This window comes from Chlorocebus sabaeus, chromosome 3 (assembly GCF_047675955.1).
Source record: "Chlorocebus sabaeus isolate Y175 chromosome 3, mChlSab1.0.hap1, whole genome shotgun sequence".
Taxonomy (NCBI): domain Eukaryota; kingdom Metazoa; phylum Chordata; class Mammalia; order Primates; family Cercopithecidae; genus Chlorocebus; species Chlorocebus sabaeus.
In genome coordinates, this window is record NC_132906.1 from 17,534,662 (window position 1) to 17,560,182 (window position 25,521).

At 40.5% G+C, this 25,521-nt stretch overlaps 1 protein-coding gene across 2 annotated transcripts; it reads right to left on the reverse strand.

The window, feature by feature from the left end:
* Positions 1-794: 794 nt before the first annotated feature.
* On the reverse strand, positions 795-24,722 carry STOML3 (stomatin like 3). 2 transcript variants are annotated; one of them, XM_037986779.2, is made up of 8 exons: positions 24,561-24,722; positions 15,230-15,314; positions 11,830-11,933; positions 11,676-11,748; positions 7,636-7,718; positions 5,358-5,561; positions 3,280-3,414; positions 795-1,919 (listed from the first exon to the last, which is right to left on the reverse strand). In XM_037986779.2, the coding sequence occupies exons 3-8, from the start codon at positions 11,839-11,841 to the stop codon at positions 1,695-1,697; spliced, it is 732 nt and encodes a 243-aa protein (XP_037842707.2). In that variant the 5' UTR covers positions 11,842-11,933; positions 15,230-15,314; positions 24,561-24,722; the 3' UTR covers positions 795-1,694. The 2 variants fall into 2 exon arrangements, with proteins under 2 accessions (XP_037842707.2, XP_037842706.2); XM_037986778.2 differs by lacking the exon at positions 15,230-15,314.
* Between the last annotated feature and the right edge of the window lie 799 nt (positions 24,723-25,521).

A 25,521-nucleotide genomic window follows, 5' to 3' on the forward strand; every position in this document is an offset into this window, starting at 1 on the left:
GTGATAAGGACAGGGAGGGATGGGAGCAGAGGTGGAGGATGTGAGGGTGGTGAGGTTATATGGAGGGTGTGTGCAGAGTGTGAAAAGGAGCATGAAGCGTGTAGGAATGGTGTGCCTACACATACACATATGTGTGCATGCATGTGTAGTCTCGGACACTACAGTAGGTGCCTGGACTTCCAGACCCTAAAAGTTTGGTGTTGAAAGCAAAAAGGAACTAGAGTGCTCTCTCCCTTTGGCTCACACTTCCTCAAAATAAAACTTGATGATGTTTAGGAGCAAGGACTTTGGACTGAGACATGGTTTTCAGTCCTAACCCAACACTCACTAGCTGAGGAACCTTGGCCACGTGATTTAGCCTCATAACATCACTTCCTTACCTGTAAAATAAAGATATTTCTTGGCATCCCTAAAGGGCTGAACACAGTGTAATACAAAGACTGTACAAAAATAATAACTTTTTTTTTTTTTTTTTTTGAGACAGAGTCTCGCTCTGTTGCCCAGGCTGGAGTGCAGTGGCACAATCTCGGCTCACTGCAAGCTCCGCCTCCCGGGTTCACGCCATTCTCCTTCCTCAGCCTCCCAAGTAGCTGGGACTACAGGTGCCCGCCACCGCGCCTGGCTAATTTTTTCTATTTTTAGTAGAGATGGGGTTTCACCATGGTCTCGATCTCCTGACCTTGTGATCCACCCGCCTCAGCCAAAAATAATAACTTTTAAAAATTCTAGTCCATTTCTCAAAACTGATTCCAAAAGGAAATTGCACCATGGCAACGAAATAACCTCCCACAATGTAACTTTTGCAATTCATTTCTATTCTATCCCTTCTTTGTTTTTAACAGGTTATTTAGCAGGTTGGGGAGGGGATGTGGATAGAATTCACAAACATTCTCGATTACCTGTGGCTCCTGGGACTAAGAACAGAGTGAAAACATGCAATCCCCAGGGTGGTGCTCCTCAGTGGTTTCAACCAACACAACCTTTCCAAGCATTCTCCCTTGTAAGTAAATAAGTTGACAGGAGCTGGCCGCTTTCATGTGCCCTGTCCCACCCTCTGACACTGGTGCTGGGAGGTGGAGAGTTGGCCACTCCCTGCAGGACATGCAGCAAGAGACCTGGACTGTGGGCTGAACGCAGTTTGCCTTGTGGCACAGGGGACATGTCTGAGCCTAGAAGTTTCCATACTTCTTTTGTTCTTAACATCAAAATCAATCTGTTTTCAGCATTGTGGGGTTTCATTGCAACCATTGGAGATTTAGCAAATAACTATTTCGGAATTATAAAGCAAATACATAGTGTAAATATGAGGCCTATGTTACTTTATAAATTATCTGGAGTGCTTCGTACAACAGTTAAAAAGTAATTCTGAAACATTAGTCACAGTCACCCAATGATTTCTTCTCATATTACCAGAAAGTTCCTGCTATAAAGTCAGAGACCACCACTAATTAATTATATAAGAATATTATAAAGTTGATTATGGTCCTAAAAATAAAAGTAATATACAGGTCTCATTTTTGCTTTTTTTTTTTTTTTTCCATATAGCCTCTAGAGCTTTTTCCTGCCAATGCTCTTCCATCTTTGGAGTTACTGTTACATGAACAGTGTTGGAATTCTCTCTGTTTCTAACTGCTGGCTTCTCCATAGGAACAGACACCACTCTCTATGCAATAACTGGCTACCGCAAGAGGACCTCAGGCTTTATTTGGAACCTTCTTGTGATTATCATAGCTGACCCCACCAATGCCCTCTAGTATATTCATGGGCAGAGGAAACACAATTGTAGAATTCTTCTCGGTGGCTACTGTGCTCAAGGTCTGCAGGTAGCGCAGCTGGAGAGCTATGGGAGACTCAGCCAGCACCATGGAGGCTGACTTCAGGGATTTGGAAGCATTCATTTCTCCTTCAGCTGCAAGGACCTGAAATGACAGGAAAAAAATCGTTCAGAAATAAACTTTACACTGTAACTAGTGCTTCCTTTTTCTGGGTCTGTATTGATACCCCTCTCCCCAGTCCCCATGTTGCCACATGTGTTTCATCTACTTCTTTGGCCAGGATAAGAGTTTCACTTCCTAACGTAATTAGAGAAATTCAAGGAGGTTGCAGGAAGCAAGGAGTTATATTTTACAAATGACAGGTCCCTAGATTTTATTGTCAAACAAAAATAAAAGTACTCTCTTGAATACAAATGAATACTTGGCATCTACCCTACTAATGCCTTGAAGCACTTTGGAGCCTCACTACTTGATGCGTTCATTTCCAGAGATGTCTGAAATGTAAGGCCTCTAACTGACATTTGTATCATTTTTACTTATCTTAGATGTCTTTAAGTTCATTCTGTTGCCACTTTGGTGTCATTCTTACAAACCGAGAATTGTTTCTAGTTCTTTTGGCTCTTGATTACAAATAGCAATAAGTGCCAGCCTTGTAACACTGGCAATCTCTTAAGTACATCACTCTTTCAAGCTCTCAGACTGTCCAAGAGTGATTCAGCTGCCCTATCTGTGGCCATCTGCCCATGTGCAAAAGTAATCTCTCTTCTCTCATTGCCGAGTCCCTTCTTGGAAGCTGCTGGAGCTTGGCAGATAAACCAGAGATGAGTCAGAAATGAGTCAAAGAAACGCCTTCATCAGCTAACAGGTAAGTTTCCAAAGAGGATACATGCAGGCTTCAAAGCCCAGTTGGTTTCTGATACTTCAGGAAAGGTATCCACACAGGCATGAAAGCCAGAATCTCAACAGATTCAAGGACATTCAGAGCCAGGGTACACTTCCATTTTGTAATTCTTACCTGGATTGTATTTAATTGCCCCCTTTTATTCCAGCAGCATTTAATATATAAGAACAACGATGCGCAAAAGACAGGTTCCATATTGGCTACATTTAAGTTACCAGCTTTATGAAAATATAGGTTTCTTAGCCCACTCGAGACTGCTTCAAGCCTGGGTTTGAATAAGGCTTGGAAATTGGTATTCTGTTTTGTTCTATTAAATTCTCCCCGGGGAACACTGACATGTGGCTGGAGTTGGGACCTACTTGGCTAAGTCGCTCAGTATGTTACTGAGCATCCTCTTAACGCAAGACCTGCTACCAAACTTCCTCAAGGTACAGTAAGCTGCTGGTTACCTTTTAATTCAGGGAAAATTCTCAGTAAAACTGGGAAAAGAAACCCCTTTCTTATGAAAATAATTGAGAGACCCAATCTTCTGTTCAAGTCCTATCCTTGTTGGCCCCAACACTAGGCGGTTCTCCCTCCATGTGTGAGCTGCACAACCCTCACCTTGGCTCTGGCTTCCCGGGTGGCCTCAGCCTCGGCTGCCATGGATCTCTGCAACTGCACGGGAATCCGAACATCTTTGATTTCCACTCGGGCCACCCGGATCCCCCACAGGTCGGTGGCATCATCAAGTAAAGTCTGTTTCCAAATCAAAAGAAAAGACTAATAAGAAAGACAGGTGATATGATGTACATTTCTGTTATGTTTTATACTTGCAAGATACATTTTTCTTTCTTTTTTTTTTGTTGCATTTACAGCATTTGGAGTGAGACAATTTGGGAAGAGAATAAGAGTTAACCTTATTGATCATTTTCTGGACTTTAAAGTGAATCTCATGGCAGACCTTTTAGTGGGTGTCTATCAGCATGATCTACCCCAAAACCATTCCCAAGGAGGTATATGAGATACGTCTAGATTTGAGCAAATATCCCAAACTTGCTTGTCACTGGTATCAAGCAGGCAGCAATGAATGGGTTTCTCAGACAGACCTGGAATTTGCCTTGGCTCTGCCATTTGTAATTGTGAATCATCGGGACAGTTTCTGAACTTATCTGGCTCTCAGTTTTCTTACCTATAAAAGGTTTTCTTTCAGGACTGTTATTAGATTTGGAGACAATGCATATAAGATACTTCTCAGTACCTAGCAATGACTGAGTGCGTACTATTATTGAGTCCTTTTTGAGATATTATTTATCTCACTCTGTTTAACTTCTGCTCTATGGCCAGCTTTAAAGAAGCAGCAAGGCATATTTTTCGAGGCAGAAGCAGTAAATTCAAAGATACGCTTGTCTTTGTAAAAGCTTAAAACCATTGAAGATATCTTGCTGGTCATCCTGGAGAAGATGAATGTCTTGAGAAATGGTAGGATCAGAAGGATAGCTCCCCTAAAGGGGTGGGGGCAGAGATCTCTGCTACCAAATAGCAAGAGATCCCTCCCTTGCCTTTCTGTGATCCCTGCAGGACACTGAGAGAGACTGACACCTTACAAGAAGTCAATGACCTGGCTGTGGATGGGATACCTTTGAGTTGTTAAATTCATGGGTCACATATAAACAATATGGAGAATTATCATGCAGAACTCATACTGCCTCATAAAAGCTTGGGATCTTTCCTCTACCTTAGGGACTAGAGGAGAGGCCAAGAAGAACCAAAGTTGAATGTCTTTATATAATTAACTTACAGAAAAGGAGCTCAGAATCCAATTGATTTAAGAAAATAGACCGGTCGCGGTGGCTCAAGCCTGTCATCCCAGCACTTTGGGAGGCTGAGACGGGCGGATCACGAGGTCAGGAGATCGAAAGCATCCTGGCTAACCCAGTGAAACCCCGTCTCTACTAAAAAATACAAAAAACTAGCCGGGCGAGGTGGTGGGCGCCTGTAGTCCCAGCTACTCGGGAGGCTGAGGCAGGAGAATGGTGTAAAACCCGGGAGGCGGAGCTTGCAGTGAGCTGAGATCATGCCACTGCACTCCAGCCTGGGCGACAGAGGAGACTCCGTCTCAAAAAAAAAAAAAAAAAAAAAGAAAATACAGAAGTATTCTTGTTCATAAACTCATGTGTGTAAGAGATGAGATCGATAGCTGTTACATCTTTATTGATATTATAATTATCATTACTATTAATGTTATTAGTGATATTTGGTGGTATAGTGTAAGAATTTCTAGAGATGACAGGTCTATGGTGTCTCAATTGAATTTAACTTTCACACTATTTAAATATATAGGCTACCTGAGAAATGGCTGCACTCCTGGAGTAATCTAAGCTAAAAATAAATCTGATCTCTAACTTCTTCAGAAAAGACTACTGGTAAGACATTAATTCATAATTTTGAATTCCAAAGAAAATGGATAAGGGGCACAATTTCAGCAACTGCCTTCTTGCACTCAGACATTTAAATATATTTCTTGTGGTAACAGGTGAGTGAAATCACAACGGAAGCTCACCCCTAGAGCAGTTGTCTGTGTGTGAGTGTGTGCAAGCATGCATGTGGTGGGGATGCTTTGAACTGCTGATATTTCATCATCACTAATAATTAAAATCAATGAGTTAAAGATACAGACTATTAGTTCACGGTATCTTTACCTGGATGCTATGGGCGATCTCTTCTCGTCCAGCTAAAATCTGGGACAAGGTCTGTGTCCCTAAGACATTCCTCAGAGTGGTTTGAGCCAGCAGAAATGTTGCTTGATGGACATCGTTGACATTAGCCACTGCCGAGACAGCACTATAGACTCTGTAATAGACAACTCCATCTACCTGAGTAGTCACAGAGTCTCTGGTGAGGATCTGTCGAGTAAGAACAGGGCAAAATCACTTATTTATGACTTTCACCACTGCTGACAAAGTGACAGCCAGCCCAAGAGCCATCCTCCACAGAAGGAGAGCAGTAACAACAACTCATGCTACAGTCACCTAAAAGCTGTTCTGGCTTGGATAGAATATCTTCCCAGCTGATACGCAATTCCTCTAAAGCTGTCATTATACTTACCCCTGTGACTTCATCTTAAGAAGCTTTACATCCTATAGGCAGAAACCCTTGACTTGACATCCTAAGAACAGGCCCTTCCATTTTAAATGTAACAGTACAGCCCTTCTGTCATTCTCCTATCTTCAGTCTTCTAAGCAGAGGTAGAACACTTGTTTCCCTGATACCTGTACTCTTTGGTTTTCAGTTTTTATCAGACTTGAAGCAGTGCTTCTTAGAAAACACAGATGGCACCAGAGACCATGTAAAGAAAAATCGATTCAGCTCTATGGAGAGGTTCAGCATCAATCATTCGGAATAATGTGACAGGATGTTTTGGAGCAAATGAGAGATTTCTGGGTATACTATGGAAGCAGAACCTAGAACTGTCCATTACAGAGCCAGAAAAGTCTCTGCTAAAGGTCACTAAGCATCCCAACCTCTCCTGAGTGCAGCTGAATTCTTTTTTTTTTTTTTTTTGAGACGGAGTCTGGCTTCGTCCCCCAGACTGGAGCAGTGGCACAATCTCTGCTCACTGCAACCTCTGTCTCCCAGGTTCAACTGATTCTCCTGCCTCAGTCTCCTGAGTAGCTGGGATTACATGTGCATGCCACCATGCCCAGCTAATTTTTGTATTTTTAGTAGAGTAGGTGCTTCACCATGTTGGCCAGGCTGGTCTTGAACTCCTGACCTTAAGTAATCCTCCTGCCTCAGCCTCCCAAAGTGCTGGGATTACAGGCATAAGCCACCACGTCTGACCTGGGGCTGAATTCAAAAGTAAGTATTCTGCAGTTCCTAAGTGACATGAAGACATCATGTTTGAGTCCTGGTTGAGTTTCCTGAACCACATAGAAGAAAATTAACATATATTTATAAATGTTGATTTTCTGTCTTCTTATCACCATTGCCTTCCCATATCCTAGGTCCTGCATTTCTTTTCCTCTAACCTGAACCACTTTGGTTATGAGAGGGTGACGTGATAATTAGTAACTCTGTTCCTCTTCCCTATTGCTGAGTTACTGTTTTGGTCATTTACTTGTAGTACTTCAAGAATTAAAAGACTTATGTGGGCTGGGTGCAGTGGCTCAGGCCTGTTGTCACTGCACTTTGGGAGGCCGAAGCGGGAGGATTACCTGAGGTCAGGAGTTCGAGAGACCCTTCTGGCTAAGTTGGTGAAACCCTGTCTCCACTAAAAATACAAAACTTAGCTGGGTGCGGTCACAGGCATCTATAATCCCAGCTAGTTGGGAGAATCACTTGAACCCGGGAGGTAGAGGTTGCAATGAGCCGAGATTGCACCACTGCACTCTAGCCTGGGCGACAAGGGTGAAACTCTGTCTCAAAAAAAAAAAAAATACTTATGTGAAATACAAACACGAGTGGGCCCTGACAGCCTCTCCTCTGTCCTTATGCCTGCCCCTCTATTGCACCCAAACAAAGAAATAATTTAAAGTCAAAAGCAAATGGTACTCATGTGGATATGATGAAAAATTCTTCGGAGAGGGTGAGAGAGAGGGTGGAATCAAAAACAGCCACTGCCATCCGTCTGCCCTCTGTCAGATTCTATTCAGCTGTTTTATACAGTGTCTGTCTGTCTCTTTCAAGCTTCTGCTCTGTCATTCTCCATCTCAGCTTTCCTGCTGACTAGGTCTCTGCTGTCAGGCTTTCTCACACCAGGCCAATTCTAAGTCTCCTTGCTCTTGGCTTCATTCTCATTTGGCAAAACAAATTCTTGGTAGTTTCAGGAATCACCAAGGGCAATTCAAGCAGGTCTCTGGGGGTGCTCAGCTCACCTTCCCTCCTGTAGTTTAAAAGTGTACTATAAAGTTGTAATGGTCCGTACAATAGGGAAAATACACCTTTAATTTCGAGCGACATATCCTTAATCAGTACTACCTCTTGTGGAGGAATGTTGCAAGTAATTGTTCGGAGGTCAACTTTGACAAACACATCTATGCATGGCAGAACCAGGATCAAACCTATGAGAAAAAAAAATCACTTTAAAATGTTGCTCTATTGCAAATAACTACAAGTAGTCTCATAGCAGTGTGGTGCATCACTTACATGGGACGATACATGTTTCTCAGATGATCTTCAGTATGAACACGTGAAACTCTGAGGAAAATGATTTCATCCTCTAAGTCAGTGACTAAGGAAAAGTAATTGCCTGGGAAGTAAAGTCTTTTGGTAAGAAGCTAAAGATCCCTGACATTTAATGTTGGTTTTTATTTTTAAAACAATCTGCTTCTATCCAAGTGTTTACTTTGACATTAATTAAAAATAATATTCTGACCAATTGTGAAAAGCTCCTTTGGGACAAGTGGGAAATTTGAACACAGAATGCATATTAAAAGATTTGTATGAGCTGGGCACGCTGGCTCATGCCTGTAATCCCAGCACTTTGGGAGGCCAGGGTGGGCGGATCACCTGAGGTCAGGAGTTCAAGACTAGCCTGGCCAACGTGGCAAAACCCCATCTCTACTAAAAATTAAAAAAAAAATTTAAAAAATCAGCTAGACACGGTCATGCATGCCTATAATCCCAGCTACTTGGGAGGCTGAGGAAGGAGATTCGCTTGAACCCAGGAGGCAGAGGTTGAAGTGAGCTGAGATCGTGCCACTGCACTCCAGCCTGGGCAACAAGAGTGAAATTCTGTCTCAAAAAAAATAAAAAAATAAAACAATAAAAGAAGATATTAAGGTGTTCTAGTTCACTGTCCTGGTTGTGATAATGGCATGTGTCTTAGTCTGTTCAGGCTTCTGCAACAAAATACCACAAACTGGGTGGCTTATAAACAACAGAAGCTTATTTCATATAGTTCTGGAGTCTGGAAAGTCCAAGATCAAGGTCAAGATCAAGGTGCAAATAGATACAATGCACATAGATACAGGGTGCATTTCCAGGTGTATAGATGGTCATGTGGTGTCCTGAAAGGGACAAGGCAGGTCTCTTAGACTTCCTTTACAAGGCCACTCATGAGGATGACTCCCTTATGATCTAATTACCTCCCAGGGGCCCCATCTCCTAATATCATTACACTGGTGATTAGGTTCAACCTATGAATTTTGGGAGGACACAAATACTCAGACCACAGCAGCATGGTGTTAATAAAGTCCTTATCAGATAGATGCACAGACTAAAGTGTTTACAGGTAAAATGACATGATCTGGTATTTTGTATTTGCTCTAAAATACTCCACCAAAAAATATTTTGGAAAGTAGTTTCCTTATAATAAAGATACTCACGTAACAGATTCAAGTAATAGACTTTTGACTTTGAATATCAGTGGCTGCCAACATTCTCAGTCAATTTAAATAGTAATGAAGGATTATTGAATGAAAATCTTCCCAGGGTCTCACATTCCTCTAAATCAATGTATTCCAGAATTAATAGTTTCTCCACCGCCATGATCTAATTCACGTACTATAGCATTCTCCAGCTGTCAACACATCTACTTCTTTCTGATTTGTGAGGCATTAAGTTGGGGCTGGGTCAGGGAAGGATGGGCATAAGAAAGCTTATTTGAGGACCCTGGGAACTCTTAACATTACCCTGGTGAATGTTGTTCTTTACTGTGAGAGTTACAAAGATTAGAACCACAAGGCATGTCGGCAAGATGGGGTCACTAATCTATTTCCATTAATCAAGAAGGCTTTGCACTATTGTTTTGTTTTCACAGCAGAAACCAGTTCTGGAGCCGAACACCACGCAAAGGGGTGGCAGTATCCGCAAAATATGCTGCTAAAGTGCTTTCTTTATTTTGGCCTCTAAACCTTACTGCCATTTTTGGTGCCAGGTCACTGTGGTTAAAATCATGGACCTGAGAACTAGACAGAGTTAAGTCCCAACCCTACTACCTAGTAGCCTTGTGACTAGGGAAAACTCACCTAACACTTCGGTTACCTAATAGATATAAGCTGGTAGTGAAGAATAAGCCTGATTCAACATGATTATGAAATAAAATACTAACCACAGCGCCAGGTATGTGTTAAATGCTCATGAAGTATCAGCTATTATTCAAGAATAATTTACAATTTACAAAAGTGGAAAGGTTTTCCATTAGCAATTTGGCTTGTTTCCCTCTTGTCCTTATGACATTCTGAGGTAACTCATTACCCCAGAGACAGGTATGACGAGAGTTGTTATCCTGAGACATTTAATGGTGAAATCTTCAGGGAAAATTCATTTAAAAGTGACATATTTTTCTCTAGAGGCCTCCAAGTTCTGGCTGTTCTGCTTCTCTTGGATCCAAAATTTATTTTAACTTATTATCTTAGCCCCACCAGGTGTAACACAACCAGGAAGAAGTTAATCTTGGGCTGTTATACCTCAGTTGAATGATTCTTGCTTTGCCAAACTCACGAGAACATCTGTAAGTAGTTTTTACCTTCTTTTTCTTAGGTCCTTTATGAAATTAGACAAGTAAGATTATGCTTGAAATGGTTGTTGGGTGTGGTGGCTCATGCCGGTAATCCCAGCACTTTGAGAGGCCGAGATGGGCAGATCGAGTGAAATCAGGAGTTCAAGACCAGTCAGGCCAACATGGTGAAACCCCATCTCTACAAAAATACAAAAATTAGCCAGGCATGATAGTGGGTGCCTGTAATCCCAGCTACTCAGGAGGCTGAGGCAAGAAAATCACTTGAACCTGGAAGGCAGAGGTTGCAGTGAGCTGCGATCACACCACTGCACTCCAGCCTGGGCAACAGAGCGAGACTCTGTCTCAAAAAAAAAAAAAAAAAAAAAAAAAAAAAAGGCCAAGAAGCCTCCTTCACAAGTTTCTCCTCTTGAAGTTTCCCATACTTTTTTATATATTAACAGATCCAGGGCTTATGGCCAAGGGCGAAGCACACAGAGCATCGCGATGCTTAGGAAAGTTCCTATCCCAGAGACCTTCCGGTTGCAGAGAGAACAATTTATTCAAACAAGTCATAACCGGGGCAGAAAGCAAATGTTATCAGAGAAATATAGCTAGTAACGATTGCTTTTCCTGTGCCTTCTAAGACAGTGCTTTTGGTAGCCCCTCATTTCCAGAGTATTAGAATTAATCCTATGAAATTGCCATGTTTGGGAGTCAAAACAAAGTCAGCAATTTCCTATGGTTCAACTACATATATGCTCAGAGAAGTTATGAGCATTAAATCAATATCTTACTTCAGGGAGTTTTAGTACCTTATAGTTTTACACCCCAACTGCTGGCAAAAATAAGAAACAACAAACAAATAAAACCACCTTCTTTTATAACATGACTATCTGGAATATTTTCGTTTTCAAGATGGTAAAGAAAGGATGGAAATAAACACTATACTATTCTAGATGTTAGAAGGCCTGAAAGCTCATCTTTATTTCTAACTATAAGGATAATCTTAGATAATTCATCAAACTTATGTGGGCCTCATGTTCTTTTATTTCAAAACCAAGGGATTTGGCAAAAGGCAACGTACAATGGTTTCCAGCTCTATCTTTCTATGCATCTACTTGCCATGAGAGGAAATTACCTTTTGCTTTTCACTTAGTCCTTTTCAAAGAGTGAGCATCAAACACCAGCTCTCAATATACTCTCGTTGAGTAACTTAATGGTCTACGTTGGCCATTTACTTTCCCCTCTTATTCTTCCCACATTCTCCTGGTGGTCCTGGTAATAAATGACATTCAACCAATGTAACCAGAGCCACCCGTTGCTCACATTCATTGAATCTCTCAGAGGGAGAATTAGGAAGCCAGGCCAGATTTCCAGACTCTCAAACTGGTGGTTATTCCCACCAACTTGCATAAAAAGGTGGCATTCTTCTGTTGTACCAAAAGGCAAGAGAGCCAGCTTCCAGCAATTTTTCTTTGACTCTTAATAGGCACCACCAGGAAAAATATTGAAGGTGGTAGCAGTAGCATTAGGTGTCCCTGATCTTTGTCAGAGGCAGCCACAGCGTCATTCATACCTGGCCTCTTGGCTTTGTCAGCTTGGATGCGTCCCAGACGGAATACAACAGCACGTTCATACTCCTTAATGATCTAGGAGATTAAGGGAGAATGTTTAGTCCTAATGGTTTGTCAGTTCATATAGAGAGCCCAGTTTATGTCCCAGGGTGTTACCTTTAAGCACATCCATATGGAGATGGGGAAGGTAATGATCACCAACAGGAAAGAGAGGGAAAACAGGAGCCAGCCGCATACACCAAGCCGTTTACTGTTGACACCTAGGAAATGAGAAGGAAGCAAGTCTGTAACCAACGTGGTTCTTTAAAACGCCACCCAGCTGCATGGGTGTGGAACCTATCCAGACAGCTGGCCAGGCCTGATGTGGCTGAATAGGAAACCTAAATCCATTTACACCATGAATGTAGTTACACACACACACACACACACACACACACACTCAAATGTTTATTCAGGTTTTTAAAAATTAAAATGAACTTATTCCTTCCAAGAAAAATCTCGTAACAAGAAGCAGAAATAATTATTATTACATTTTATGGGGTTGCTATAGTTTATTATTCTCAAAACACATAAACCGTAGTTCTCAAAATATAATCTCTGGACCATCCACACCAGAATCATCAGATGTCTGGGTCCTGTGAATTCTCGAGGTAAAATTCAAAGCACCCTCTAAGGCAGGTAGGTAGGTACTGTTATACCCAGAGGGACACAGTGTGGCACACGGAAAAATATCCTGAAAAGTCCCGAGCTATGAGTTTTTATGTGAGCTCTGTCACTTACCAATTCTAAAGCATTAGGATGGAAGACCACTCGGTCTCTGGGTTTCCGTTTCTTCATCTGTAGAATGGGGTTAGAAGTTACCCACCGTAGAGAATTTGATGAGGATGAAATAAGATTACTTTTATATGGCTCCTGGGCCATACATTAACATCTACAGTTTTAAACAGGTATTCTACTATTCTTCCCATTTACAGATGAATATGTATTCCAGGGACTTGTTGTCAGATGTTGACATTTGCCATTTCTAACTTTTCATAAAAGTTTTGTTATATTGACTCGTCACATAAGATCTCTGCTTGCCAATCACACATAATGATAGCAGGTGCGTTTTGGCTTAATGAATATTGCTTTGCAATAGGATGAGACTGAGTTAAAATCCTACTTCAACCACCTAAAACTCTGTAGCATTAATTACATCAATTATATAATTTCTGAAGTCTCTGGATTTTTTTTTTTTCTGAGACGGAGTCTTGCTCTGTCACCCAGGCAGGAGTGCAGTGGCGCAATCTGGGCTCACTGCAAGCTCTCCCTCCCAGGTTCACTCCAATCTCCTGCCTCAGCCTCCCAAGTAGCTGGGATTACAGGCGCCTGCCACCACGCCCGGCTAATTTTTTGTATTTTTTAGTAGAGACGGGGTTTCACCGTGTTAGCCAGGATGGTCTTGATCTCCTGACCTCGTGATCTACCCACCTCGGCCTCCCAAAGTGCTGGGATTACAGGCGTGAGCCACTGCACCCGGTCAGGGATTCTTGTTTGTAAAATAAGCAGGTCTGGCTGACTCTTTTAATTTAGCATTCTTTCAAGTCACCATTTTACCTCCTTTAATTATTTTTATTTTTTTGAGACAAAGTCTCATTCTGTCGCCCAGGCTGGAGTGCAGTGGCGCAATCTCGGCTCACTGCAACCTCCACCTCCCAGGTTCAAGCAATTATCCTGCCTCAGTCTCCTGAGTAGCTGGGATTACAGGCACCTGCCATCACGCGTGGTTAAATTTTGTATTTTTAGTAGAGAAGGGGTTTCACCATGTTGGCTAGGCTGGTGTAGAACTCCAGACCTCAAGTCATCCTCCTGCCTTGGTCTCCCAAAGTGCTGGGATTACAGGCATGAGCCACTGCACCCAGCCCATTTTACCTCTTTTTAAATCCTTGTTCCTCCTTATTCCGTTCTGCTTGACAACCACCCCCATTCTCATCCCCATGATCTCCTCCAGCTGATTTATATTCTCCATACACAAGCACTAGGACTAGATATCCCCAGCCAGCTCATTCTACAAACGCCATATACTGTCTCTATCTCAGTCAGTGCCTTCACCATCGACCCTGTTGCCCAAGTTAGGCAGGTCATCATTGCCTCTTCCCTATCCAATTGCAGAAAGTCACTAAACCTAAATGACACTACCTCAAATCTATCCCCAGTTACCCATTTTACTGCTACTAATTTTTTGAGACCTGAGCCAAATCTATCCCCAGTTACCCATTTTACTGCTACTAATTTTTTGAGACCTGAGCCAAATTCATGAATATTTAGGAGAATTCTAGGCTTTTGCTCTTATAAACAATGCCTTGATGAATGTTTTTAAATGTGTGTTTTGGGGCACTTGTGTAGGATAAATCCCTAGTAGTAGAAGTGTTAGGTCATACAATTTTGATAGATGATAAATGCCTTTCAAAAAGTTTGTACCAACCTCCACTCTCACCAACAGCATAGACGTGCATATTCACACATGTCCTGTTCTCCTTAAATCATTCCAACCTTCTCAGTCGTTACATTCTGATAGGTGAAAATCACTACATTTTAGCTACATATTTCGTATTAAAAACTTTTGAGTAAAAATGGCCTTTTATAGGCTCCAAATGCATATAAATATATATTCTGAACAATAAGGGCTTGCCTGAATACTCTGAAATTTGAATTTCTAAAATATCACCTCCCAAAACTTTGAACCCACATGGAGGCGAATCAAACTATCATTACACAAGGTGCAAAGACACTTTATGCATTCTCATAGAATCTTTGTCAAATTTTATTAGTGCTTTTTTAGTATTCATGACAGAACCTACAGATATATATTCTTACTGAAAAAAAAATTTAAGCAACACAACTAAAGTTCCCCGAACCATCCTCTCCTCAGTCCCGCTTTTATCTAGAGAAGTTCTATAGTTACTGGTTTGGTGTGTATTCTCCACAGACCCACTCCTATGTATTTACATACATATATCTACATTTAGAATATATTGGCTTTGATTTATAAATTTTATTTTGTGATAAATGGCATTACACTGTACCCACATTTCTACTTTATATCATGTATAGATTTCCATGGCATTACTTACTCATCTACCTCATTCTTCTTTATTGTTGCATACTATTCCATCTTAAACCTGTGTCTCAGTTTACTTACCATTCTCCTATTTATCATTAAGGTTATTTGCAATTTTGCCTATACAGACACAGCTGTAATAGCTGTGCTTATACATATCTCACTGGGCTAATATGCACCTTTGTAAAATCTTGGTAAAACTATTGTGAAGGCAGCACAGTTCCTGCCACGTTTGGTGTATTTCCTCCCTCCTGGCACTGCAATATTTGGTATTCAGAAACCTTGGGGTGTTCTGGGGCTATGACTAGCAGCACAGCATGCACTGGCAGCTGGGGGTCCAACAGGACACCAACTGTGCTTAATGCCCGGAGCCAAGCCCTGGACATTTCCAAAGTAGACACAGCCTTAACACCAGCTGCATAAGCAAGTGTTCGTCACGGAGAAAATCGCACTGACCTACAAGCTCGCCTCTAGAGTTCCATCAAGCCCTTGCATCATTACATGTGCACATGAGGCTCAGCTCCATTAGGTAATAGACACGCTGCCAGAGACAAGAGAAGAGAATGTGACCATTCTTCCAAGAGTTACACGGGAGTATTAGAATCACCCAGGCCGTGGCTTCTGGCAGAATTGGTGGAGCCTGCGGTCTCATTAGCTGCCAGTTAAAGTGGAGCTGTGAGTGCTGCTGTCACCTTCCCTGCAGGCTCCCAGCTCAGCCTTGGGAGCATGCACAGCCGGGAATGAGACCACACAGAGCAACTCTTCCTGGCAGCCTGTCTCTCTCCCCACTCGCTCCCACAGTTGAAACTAGGATGCTATACTGAGAGCAGCGTTTGAAGATCACAATTCTGACTGAAGGGATATGCTGGGATTGTATTATTACATACAAAGATCTTCAGAAATCGCCCTACTTCAAGCTATACAAGGCTCTGAGGGGATGATGGAAGAAAAAGGGGCTGCACAACACCTTTGTTGGTCACTAAGTGACGACCACATTTGATCGTCTGTTTGAACCAAATGCACAAACGTGTGTATTCTCTGGACAATTGTCACATAACCATAAAGCCACCATCATATGCCTACTTCCTAGTAGAGAACTGGATTTTGCTGCCCCCAACACGTTGCCCCTGGTTTTTTCATTCATTTAACAAATATTTTATCAATTCTATGCCAAAATCTGTGCTGGAGAATAAAATGGGAAACATGCCTCCAAGAGTTCCAATCGATTAAACTCTTTTTCTACTACACTGCTGTGGTCTTTCTTTATGCAGAGGGCAGGAAGAATCCCTCAGGCGGTTACGGAAACAATAGAAACAGATATGATACCAGGTTAATTACTCTGCTGCACTTACTTCTAGGAAGTCTGCAGCTGGTGAAACGTGGAGACTTCCCCCTGTGTGCGGCTGTGACAACAGCAGCGAAATATTTAATCAATACCTTCCTTTCAATCTGCAAAGAAAAAGGTAGAGCCATAAGCTATGAAAGCTGAGACCCAGAGCCACTGACAAGAGGAGAGGCACCCATGAACTTCAGCTGGAAGGACTTAAGACGTAACCAAGGCCAACCCTTCATTTTGCAACCAGAAAACTTCATGGTTTATTTAGTGTTGCCTCCATCATCTTAATCTCTCATTAGGTAAAGTGACACCCACAAATTCCACAAACTGACAGTGGTGGTGTCCACCTTTACTGACTTGGGGAGTGAGGCAAAGCCAAGGTTCACTGGTAGAGGCACATCCTCGGGGCATTATTCCTGGTGCTTAGATACAGCTCTTTACACCAGGGGAGACTTAAATACCCTTTAGAACCAGGGCCAAACACTCAAGGCGAGATTGGCTACTTGTGTGAGCCAGGAAGTAGGAGAGAATGTTCTGTATCACTACCCCCACTTAAATGACACTAGAAACAGAAATGAATTACAGTCAATAAAACAGGCTAGGTGACTTGGTTGTTTATTTCTCAACTTCAGCTTGGTCAAGAGTATTTAAATATTAGATCAATACTACCTACCATATTTTATCTCAAGTCTGTGTTATCATAGTCTTAGTTTCTTAGCAGAAATAACTGTTTAAGTATTATGACATGATTTTAAACAATCAAAATAGGATGATGTACATTACACATCAAAAAAATGAAAGTCAAAACCACCATTAGATTCCAGTACACAGCTATCAGAATAGCAAACATTAAAGACTGGCAAAACCATATTTAGCAAGTTTGAGGAGCAACTGGAGTGCTCAGATGTGCTGTTGGAAGTTAAGTTGGTACAATCACCTCAAAAACTATTTGGAAGTGTCTACTAAAGCTAAACAGGTACCTACTTTATGACTCAGTATTCAATTTCCAACTAACACCTGAGAGCAATGACTACTGACGATAGTGAAAAATATGTTCAACAATGTTCATTGCCATTTTATTTACAGAAGCCAAGATATGAAGTTCGCCCAAATCCATCAACAGTAGAATGGATAAATGAAGTTGTGGTATATTCATATTCAAAGGAATATTACTCAGCAAGAAAAAAAGACAAAACTACTGCTGTATGTAAAATATGGATGAATCTCAGAGATATAATAGCGGGCAAAAAACCTTAAAGCGAATCTCAGCTTGACTAAACTTTAGACGGGCTTCTTCCTGACTCTAGGCCCCTAATCTCCCTTTTCTTAGGGCATTTTCTTAAATAAAAAATTAAATAAAACAAAAACAACAAAAACAAAATTGTCATTATAAATTCTTTTTTCTTTGTTTTTAAAATATGTTTATTTTTATTGTTTCATTAATGGGATATATTAGCTAATATAAACTTTTTCTCTGCCTCTTTGTGATTTAAATCTTTTGAAAAGCCTCTTGCCAGTTTCACAACCCAGGACTAAATTTCTGAAGGTCTCAGGAGCTAGCCTTTGGAATATAAACATCAAAGAAAGTAGCACCCCTATCTATCAGTTTCTGTGGGAACTAAAAGCCTAACTTCAGTGGGCACCTTTCTCTGAGTTGTGAAACTACCTTGTGAAAAGAAAAGAAATCTTGAGACCCCAAACTCATTAAGCCAAAGGGAAACATCAAGCTGGGAACTGAGTCACAAAAATCTGCCTCCTCTTTTTGGTTCCTGAATAAGATGGTTACAAGATGAAAAGCTACACCCCTCCCCCATATTTTTGCCCACAAGGAAATTCCTACTGAGCTCCAAGATGTTTACCCTAAAGCATTTCTATTAAAATTCACCATAGCAATGTAAATGGATAGCTTATCTTTACAGATGCATCACCCCTCTGTCCACCTGGCACAAATGCATATCTGATTGTTCTCCTGTCCCATTTATCTTTGTTACCTTATGTAAAATGCAGATTCCCTGGCCGGGCGCGGTGGCTCAAGCCTGTAATCCCAACACTTTGAGAGGCCGAGGTGGGTGGATCACGAGGTCAGGAGATCGAGACTATCCTGACTAACACGGTGAAACCCCGTCTCTACTAAAAATACAAAAAACTAGCTGGGCGTGGTGGCGGGCGCCTGTAGTCCCAGCTACTCGGAGGCTGAGGCAGGAGAACGGCGGGAACCCGGGAGGCGGAGCTTGCAGGGAGCCGAAATCGTGCCACCGCACTCCTGCCTGCGCGACAGAGCGAGACTCCGTCTCAAAAAAAAAAAAAAAAAAAGCAGATTCCCTGAATTTTCCCCTGTCTGTTACCTTATATAAAAATTCAGATTCACTGAGCCAGACACAGGCATGAGTGACTGATTATTTTCCCCCTACCCTTCTCTTACATGAAAATTGTGTACTTCTCAACACCCCACTCTTTCTTCTTTAAATTCGGAGCCCTCAAAATCATCTTCAGAAAAAGGCTTAAACCCACTATTTGACTTAAGAATATACACCTTGCCAACACAATCAAAGCCCCCTTGAGTGTCCCTCTTCATGCCCTGGAGGCATTGTCCCCTACAAGCGGGAGCAACCGCAAGGCTGCCACTCAGAGCCCAGGCTTCACACATGGGCTCTTTGCACATTCGTAATTTGTTTTTCAAGTAGCAGGACTTTCGATCGTCTTTCAGTATGGGTCTAGGTGATCCAGATGAGGTAGTCAAGCCATGTGCTAACATCACATGAATACCCCCTGCCGTAGAGAAAGTAACCTAGGTCCTCACACATCTTGTCCCTTCGCACAGGTCTTTGTGTTCCTCAGCCCCCTTCTGCGTCCCACATTTTCCTCAGCAGGGCTCAGCTCAAACATCCCCTTCTTTTCCAGGAAGATTTTTCTCTGTCACCCTCACCTTTGGGTGCTCCTCTTTTGAGTCTGTAATACAGTCACACGCCACGTAATGATGTTTCAGTCCATGATGGACCACATATACGATGGTGGTCCCATAAGATTATCATAGTGTGTTCTTATTTTTCTTGCACCTTTTCTATGTTTAGATATACAAATACCACAGTGTCACAACTGCTTACAGTATTCAGTACAGCGACATGCTGTACAGGTGTGTAGCCCAGGAGCCATAGGCTGTACCCTATAGCCCAGGAGTACAGTAGGTTGTACCACTGAGGTTTGTGTAGGTACACTCTATGATGTTCTCACAATGACGAAATCACCTGACAACGTATTTCTCGGAGTATATCCTCATCGTTAAGGAGCACATGATTGTACACCCTCTATCATAACTTTTTTTATAGGACCTTGTAATTTTTAGTAACTTTTGTGTCTTCCCCGTAAATTGTTAGTGCTCTGAGAACAGGTATTTTATTTTTTGTCTCCACCTCCTGCTTCACAGAGGATGCTGAATGGATACAGGGCATACTTTTAAGTGCTTTGAAGTACGGGATCAGGGCCATGTTCAGCAACATAATAGAATTAGTGATCTGTTAGAAAGTCCTTGTACAGAAATCATGGTTCATCAGACAAGATTCCATTTTCTCTCAAAAAAGTCAACCAAAGAACCGTATGTCCTTGCATTTTTCTCCATACATTCCACCTGACTGTACCCTCACTCACACATCATTTCTAGAAGAAAACAGGGCTGGGCACAGTGGCTCACGCCTCTAATCCCAGCACTTTGGGAGGCCAAGGCAGGTGAATTACCTGAGGTCAGGAGTCCGAGACCGGCCTGGCCAACATGGTGAAACCCAATCTCTACTAACAATATAAAAATTAGCTGGGTGTGGTGGCACGTGCCTGTAATCCCAGCTGCTCAAAAGGCTGAGGTGGGACAATCGCTTGAAACTGGGAGGCAGAGTTTGCAATGAGCTGAGATCGTGCTACTGCACTCCAACCTGGAAAACAGAGCGAGACCTTGTCTAAAAAGAAGAAGGAGAAGGAGAAGGAGAAGGAGGAGAAGAAGAAATGTTTTCCTTGCATCATTCTTCTTTCTCACAATTCTCCCATGCTTTCAGTTCTCTCTGTTTGAAATAACAGCACTGCCAACAACAACAAATGAAAATACTTCGTCCTTGAGGTTTATGTCCAAAGTCCCATTACAATGTTATTTATTACAGTGATAAATGAAAACCACCCTGAAAATATAACAGTGCAGGAATAATTAAGCAAACTATGATACATCTATACAATGTCATCTTATGTATATATTTTTAAGTTTATAAAAGCATGAGAAAATAATTATGGTATGATGTTAAAAAAACAAATAGTAAGATGCAAAATTATAGGGACAGTAGAATCACAATTATATAGAAGTATATGTATAAAATAGAAAAAATATTGGAAGAAAATTAACCAAAATATTATCAATGGCTCCCTCCTTCCTTCCTTCTTCTTCTTTTCTTTCCTTCCTCCTTCCTTCCTTCCTTCCTTCCTTCCTTCCTTCCTTCCTTCCTTCCTTCCTTTCTCTTTCTTTCTTTCTTCCTTTCTTTCCTCCTTTCTTTCTTTCCTCCTTTCTTTCCTCCTTTCTTCCTTTCTCTCCTTCCTTCCTTCCTTCCTTCTTTCTTTCTTTCAACAGGGTCTCGCTCTATCCCCCAGCGTCTATTTCTAAATAATGGAAATATAAGTGCTTTTCATTGTTCTGAGTTTTGTTTTTGATATATTTACCTGTTTTTTTGTTTGTTTGTTTTTTGGTTTGTTTGTTTTTTTGAAATGGAGTCTCACTCTGTTGCCCCTGGACATGATCTTGACTCACTGCAATCTCTGCCTCCCGGGTTCAAGTGATTCTCCTCCCTCCCATTAGCGGGGATAACAGACGGGCACCACCACACCTGGCTAATTTTTTTACTTTTGGTAGAAACAAGGTTTCACCGTATTGGCCAGGCTGGTCTCGAACTCCTGACTTCAGGTGATCCATTTGCCTTGGCCTCCCAAAGTGCTGAGATTGCAGGCATAAGCCACTATACCCAGCCTATATTTACCATTTTTAAAAGTAAAATTTAAAATAAATAATCATGTCAAATTTTACAAAAAGGAAGTGCTTTGCATTATCAGAGCAGAGAAGACCAAATGCTGCCCAGAGGAAAAGTTAAAAGTATGTGGAATGAGAACAATCACCTTTCCTGAGCTTGGGGATGAGTGTTAACCATTCTATCTCCCTTTCTGTGTTCATTTCCAATCCTGTGAAGACACAGTCAGCAAAATAGAACTTCAGCAACTTTCTGCTTCTCTCTCTAGAGAACGAAGGACTTTGATTATCGGATGAAATCTAAAGTAAAACACGAGGGGTAAACATTATCTTTTCATCCCCTGTAATTCATCTTCCCTCCTTCCTTTTTCTCTATGCACACAGCTGGCATTAAGGAACACTTTTAAGGAACGTGCAGAATTGCTGAAAAGGAATATAGTCCTGCTCAAAATGCTCTCTTAGCCTGGCAGCCAAGCCAGCTCACAGGAGCTGGTGTGGGTGCAAATCTTAAACCCAACACGGACATAGACTAAGTACTAGAACCTCTGGGGATAGAGACTAGGAATCTGTATTTTAAGGAGCTCCCCAGGAAGATTCTTTTACATGTTAATTTTGAGAAGAACATCTAAGATTTCTGTGATTTCGATTCCAATTCACTTTAACTCTTAGAAAACAAAACAAATCAAAAAAGAATAAAGGGGAGGCAGAAGAGAATGTCAGAAGCTATTAAGTAGTGATGTGATAATAAATGTCTAAAAATCGGGCCCTTGGGAAAGGAAGAAAGCCTTAATTTATAGCATTTCTACAGTGCAAATATCACCTACTCCTTCAGGTGATTCTAATCTACCCTTGTGGTGTCATGAGCTTGGAGTTAGAAAAAGAGGCACACGAGTGGCTTTCAAAACCTGGTCCAGGCCTGGCACAGTGGCTCATGCCTGTAATCCTAGCACTTTGAGAGGCTGAGGCTGGAGGGTCGCTTAAGCCCAAAAGTTCGAGACCAGCCTGGGCAATATGACGAAACCAGATTTCTATTAAAAAAATACAAAAATTAGCCAGGCATGGTGGTGCGTACCTGTAGTCCCAGCTACTCAGGAGGCTGAGGTTGCAGTGAGTAGAGATTGCACCACTCCACTCTAGCCTGGGCGACAGAGAAAGACTCCATCTCTAAACATAAAATAAATAAAGTGTGCCAGCAGTTTATTTCACATAACGTTCCTGCAGGAAAGGACAACAAGGGCTCAGTTATTTACATATTAAATAATTTCCTCACCATTTGTGAAGGGAAATGTCTATAATGCTTACAGGACTGAATAACACTGGCTCAATATATATATAAAGATTTTAAATATATATATTACATATACTATATTATATAACATATATTTTATATATTATATATTGAAATTTTATATATTTAATATCAAACGTATCATTAAAAAGGTAAAAAAATAAGTGACAACTGGAAAAATATATTTGTCATTATGTGCTGTCAAGTATCAAGTATTCATAAGTACATATTATAAATTATATTATATATTATATAATATAATTATATTATATATTATATTTTATATTATATATAATATGTAATTATATTATATATTATATTTATATTATATATAATGTGTAATTATAGTATATATTATATTTTATATTATATAATGTGTAATTATATTATATATTATATTTTATATTATATATAATATATAATTATATTTTATATTATATATAATATATAATTATATTTTATATTATATTTTATATAATATAATATATAATTATATTATATATTATATATTATATTATAGTACATATAATTACATATTATATATCATACTATATTTATATTATATATAAAATAGTATATAATATACAATTATATATACTATATTACATATGTATTATATATTATATATTATATAAGATACATCTTATATATGTTATATTGTATAATATATATATTTTATATATATCTGAGTTGCAAGGGCAAACTTAGTCCACAAATCTTAGAGAATGGTCCACATTGCATCTCTCCTAAGAAACTACAAAAGCACAGGAAATCAGACATTGCAAAATATAAGCCCCATTCTGTTCATTCTGTGATAGTGCCAGTTTTTCATATTCAAAAATCAAAACCAAGAAAACTCATGAGTACTTTCAAGTTTCTCACTGATGATACAGCTTCAGTCACGCCATCCACCCAGTTGATGTCTTGACCTGTTAAAATGGAAACTAAATGTCTCAGGAAAGATAAATAAGGGGACTCTTGAGACCTCCCACTTGCATTTCCAGATGATATTTACCGCCTTCAAGCTTATCAAGGTTTCCATGCCTACTTCAAAAGAAAACTTACGTTTCCAATTCACGTAAATGTCTCTAAATGGATACTTTTTCCTCTTTCTTTCTTTATTCCTTCTTTTTTTTTTTTTCTTTTTAAGGCAGGGTCTCGCTCTGTCACTCAGGCTGGAATGCAGTGGTGCAATCTCAGCTCACTGAAGCCTAAACCTCCTGGGCCCAAGCAATCCTCCCATCTCAGCCTCCCACTTAGCCACAGACATGTGCCACCACACCTGACTAAATTTTGTACTTTTTGTAGAGATAGGGTTTTACCATGTTGCCCAGCCTGGTCTCGAACTCCTGAGCTCAAGTGATCTGCCTGCCTTGGCCTCCCAAAGTGCTGGGGTTACAGGCACGCACCAGTGCACGCAGCCTAGTTTCTTCTTTTATGTATTAATAATGCCAAATGTGTTCTCTATTTCTAACATATACTATGGCTGTTTTGGCAACTTAAGGTATAGAGCACAGGTTAGGTCATACACATACATGCACACACACACCATCACACACACACACACACACACACACACACACACACACACACACCATCATAATCACTTTCTGGGCAACTTTTTAAACTTTCCAAGGCTCAATTTTCTCATTTGTAAAATGAGATTCTAAGAGGATCTACCTCAGGATTATTGTAAAATTTAAAGAGATAATGCAAGCAAAATGCTTTGTAACACATAATAGTCATTAGTATTAAGGATAGTAGTTGGTACTTATAAGTTGTTTTATTTTTCTCAACTTCTCTCTATTTATCAAACATGATGCAGCTCAAACCAACTTTTCTTTTTAATCTCAGCATCATCAGAAAATATTTGAAGTTGGAGAAAAGTCAGCCTCTTCAACATATCTTTGCTATTTAATATAAAAAGAAGAAATGCAAAGATAAACAACAATTTTATCAAAAATTGAATGAAAACTAAAGCAAGTTATAGGCTGCTGTTCAAGAAGCAAATGAATCAGCACAAGCAATGAATTCAAAATCCTGGGCTATAGATGAAATTGAAGTCAATTTCTGCAAATATATCTCCTACTCTATACCTCTCCATAATGCTACAACTCCTGCTTTGCCATATATGTGAAAAACAAGCCTAAGACAGGAAAAAGGAACTTACCCATGAAGTTCTCTTTATCCTGCTTCTCGGGTGAAGACACCCTAGAATCCATCTGATTCTTGGGAAGCTTTTATACTTGGCAATTTTTCATGGGTTTGGAGCTAAGTGTGAAGTCCAGGCAGCAACTCAGATGTGCTTGGGAGAGGGGAGAGGAGAAAGTATGAGAGAGTGAAAGACATTCCTTCTCTTTAGTGAACTCCCTAAGGAGTAGTTTCCCTGGTGAGGGAAGCCTGATAACATAAACAAAAATATTTCTTTTATGAGTTCAGATTGCCTTTGTTCATAGAGAAAACTTGAAAGCATATGACCATATGGTGGTATTGTTTCCTGTAAAATATGACTGTGTAATTTTCTATAGCATTTATATTTCATAAAACACTTCTGTGCACCTTGTATAATCTTGTGTGATCACTGATTACACAATGACCTGTTCAATACACAGGGCAAGTATATCCATCTTTATGTTTCAGATGAGAAAATGTAACCCAACTCATCCTAACACTGCAGTGAATGATCTTTTGAAACTCAAATCTGATCATGTCATCATCCTGCTTAAAATAATCCAAGATTGTCAACTGTCAATATTGTAAAGACCAAACTCCTAAGTGTCCTACAAGACCCTGCTGGTCTGCCCCTTCCTCTCTTTCCAGCCTCACTCACGTGCCTCTCCCTGAAGCAGCTCCATTGGTCTCCTATCAGTCCCTCCAAAGCTTGATGTGTCTTCTTGCCACTGGATCTTTGCACGTGTTTTCATATGCATAATTATTTGGCTTGTGTCTGTTTCTTCTTCTAGACCAAGAATTGACAAACTGTAGCTTGCTGGCTAAATTTGATCTACCACTTGTTTTTAAAACATAAAGTGTGAACTTAAAGTACAATAATAAAAAAAAAATAAATAAAGTGTTATTGGAACACAGCATGTCCTTTTGTTGCCTTTTTTTTTTTTTTTTTTTTGAGATAG

Bases quoted from the DNA above. Each gene is read 5' to 3' on its own strand.
- STOML3 (XM_037986778.2), bottom strand. From the start codon at position 24,612: ATGGATTCTAGGGTGTCTTCACCCGAGAAGCAGGATAAAGAGAACTTC. The intron at 11,749-11,829 runs GTAACACCCTGG...TTAATCTCCTAG, and splicing joins CCATATGGATGTGCTTAAAG to ATCATTAAGGAGTATGAACG. The intron at 5,562-7,635 runs GTAGTACTGATT...CTTACTCGACAG, and splicing joins GCAACATTCCTCCACAAGAG to ATCCTCACCAGAGACTCTGT.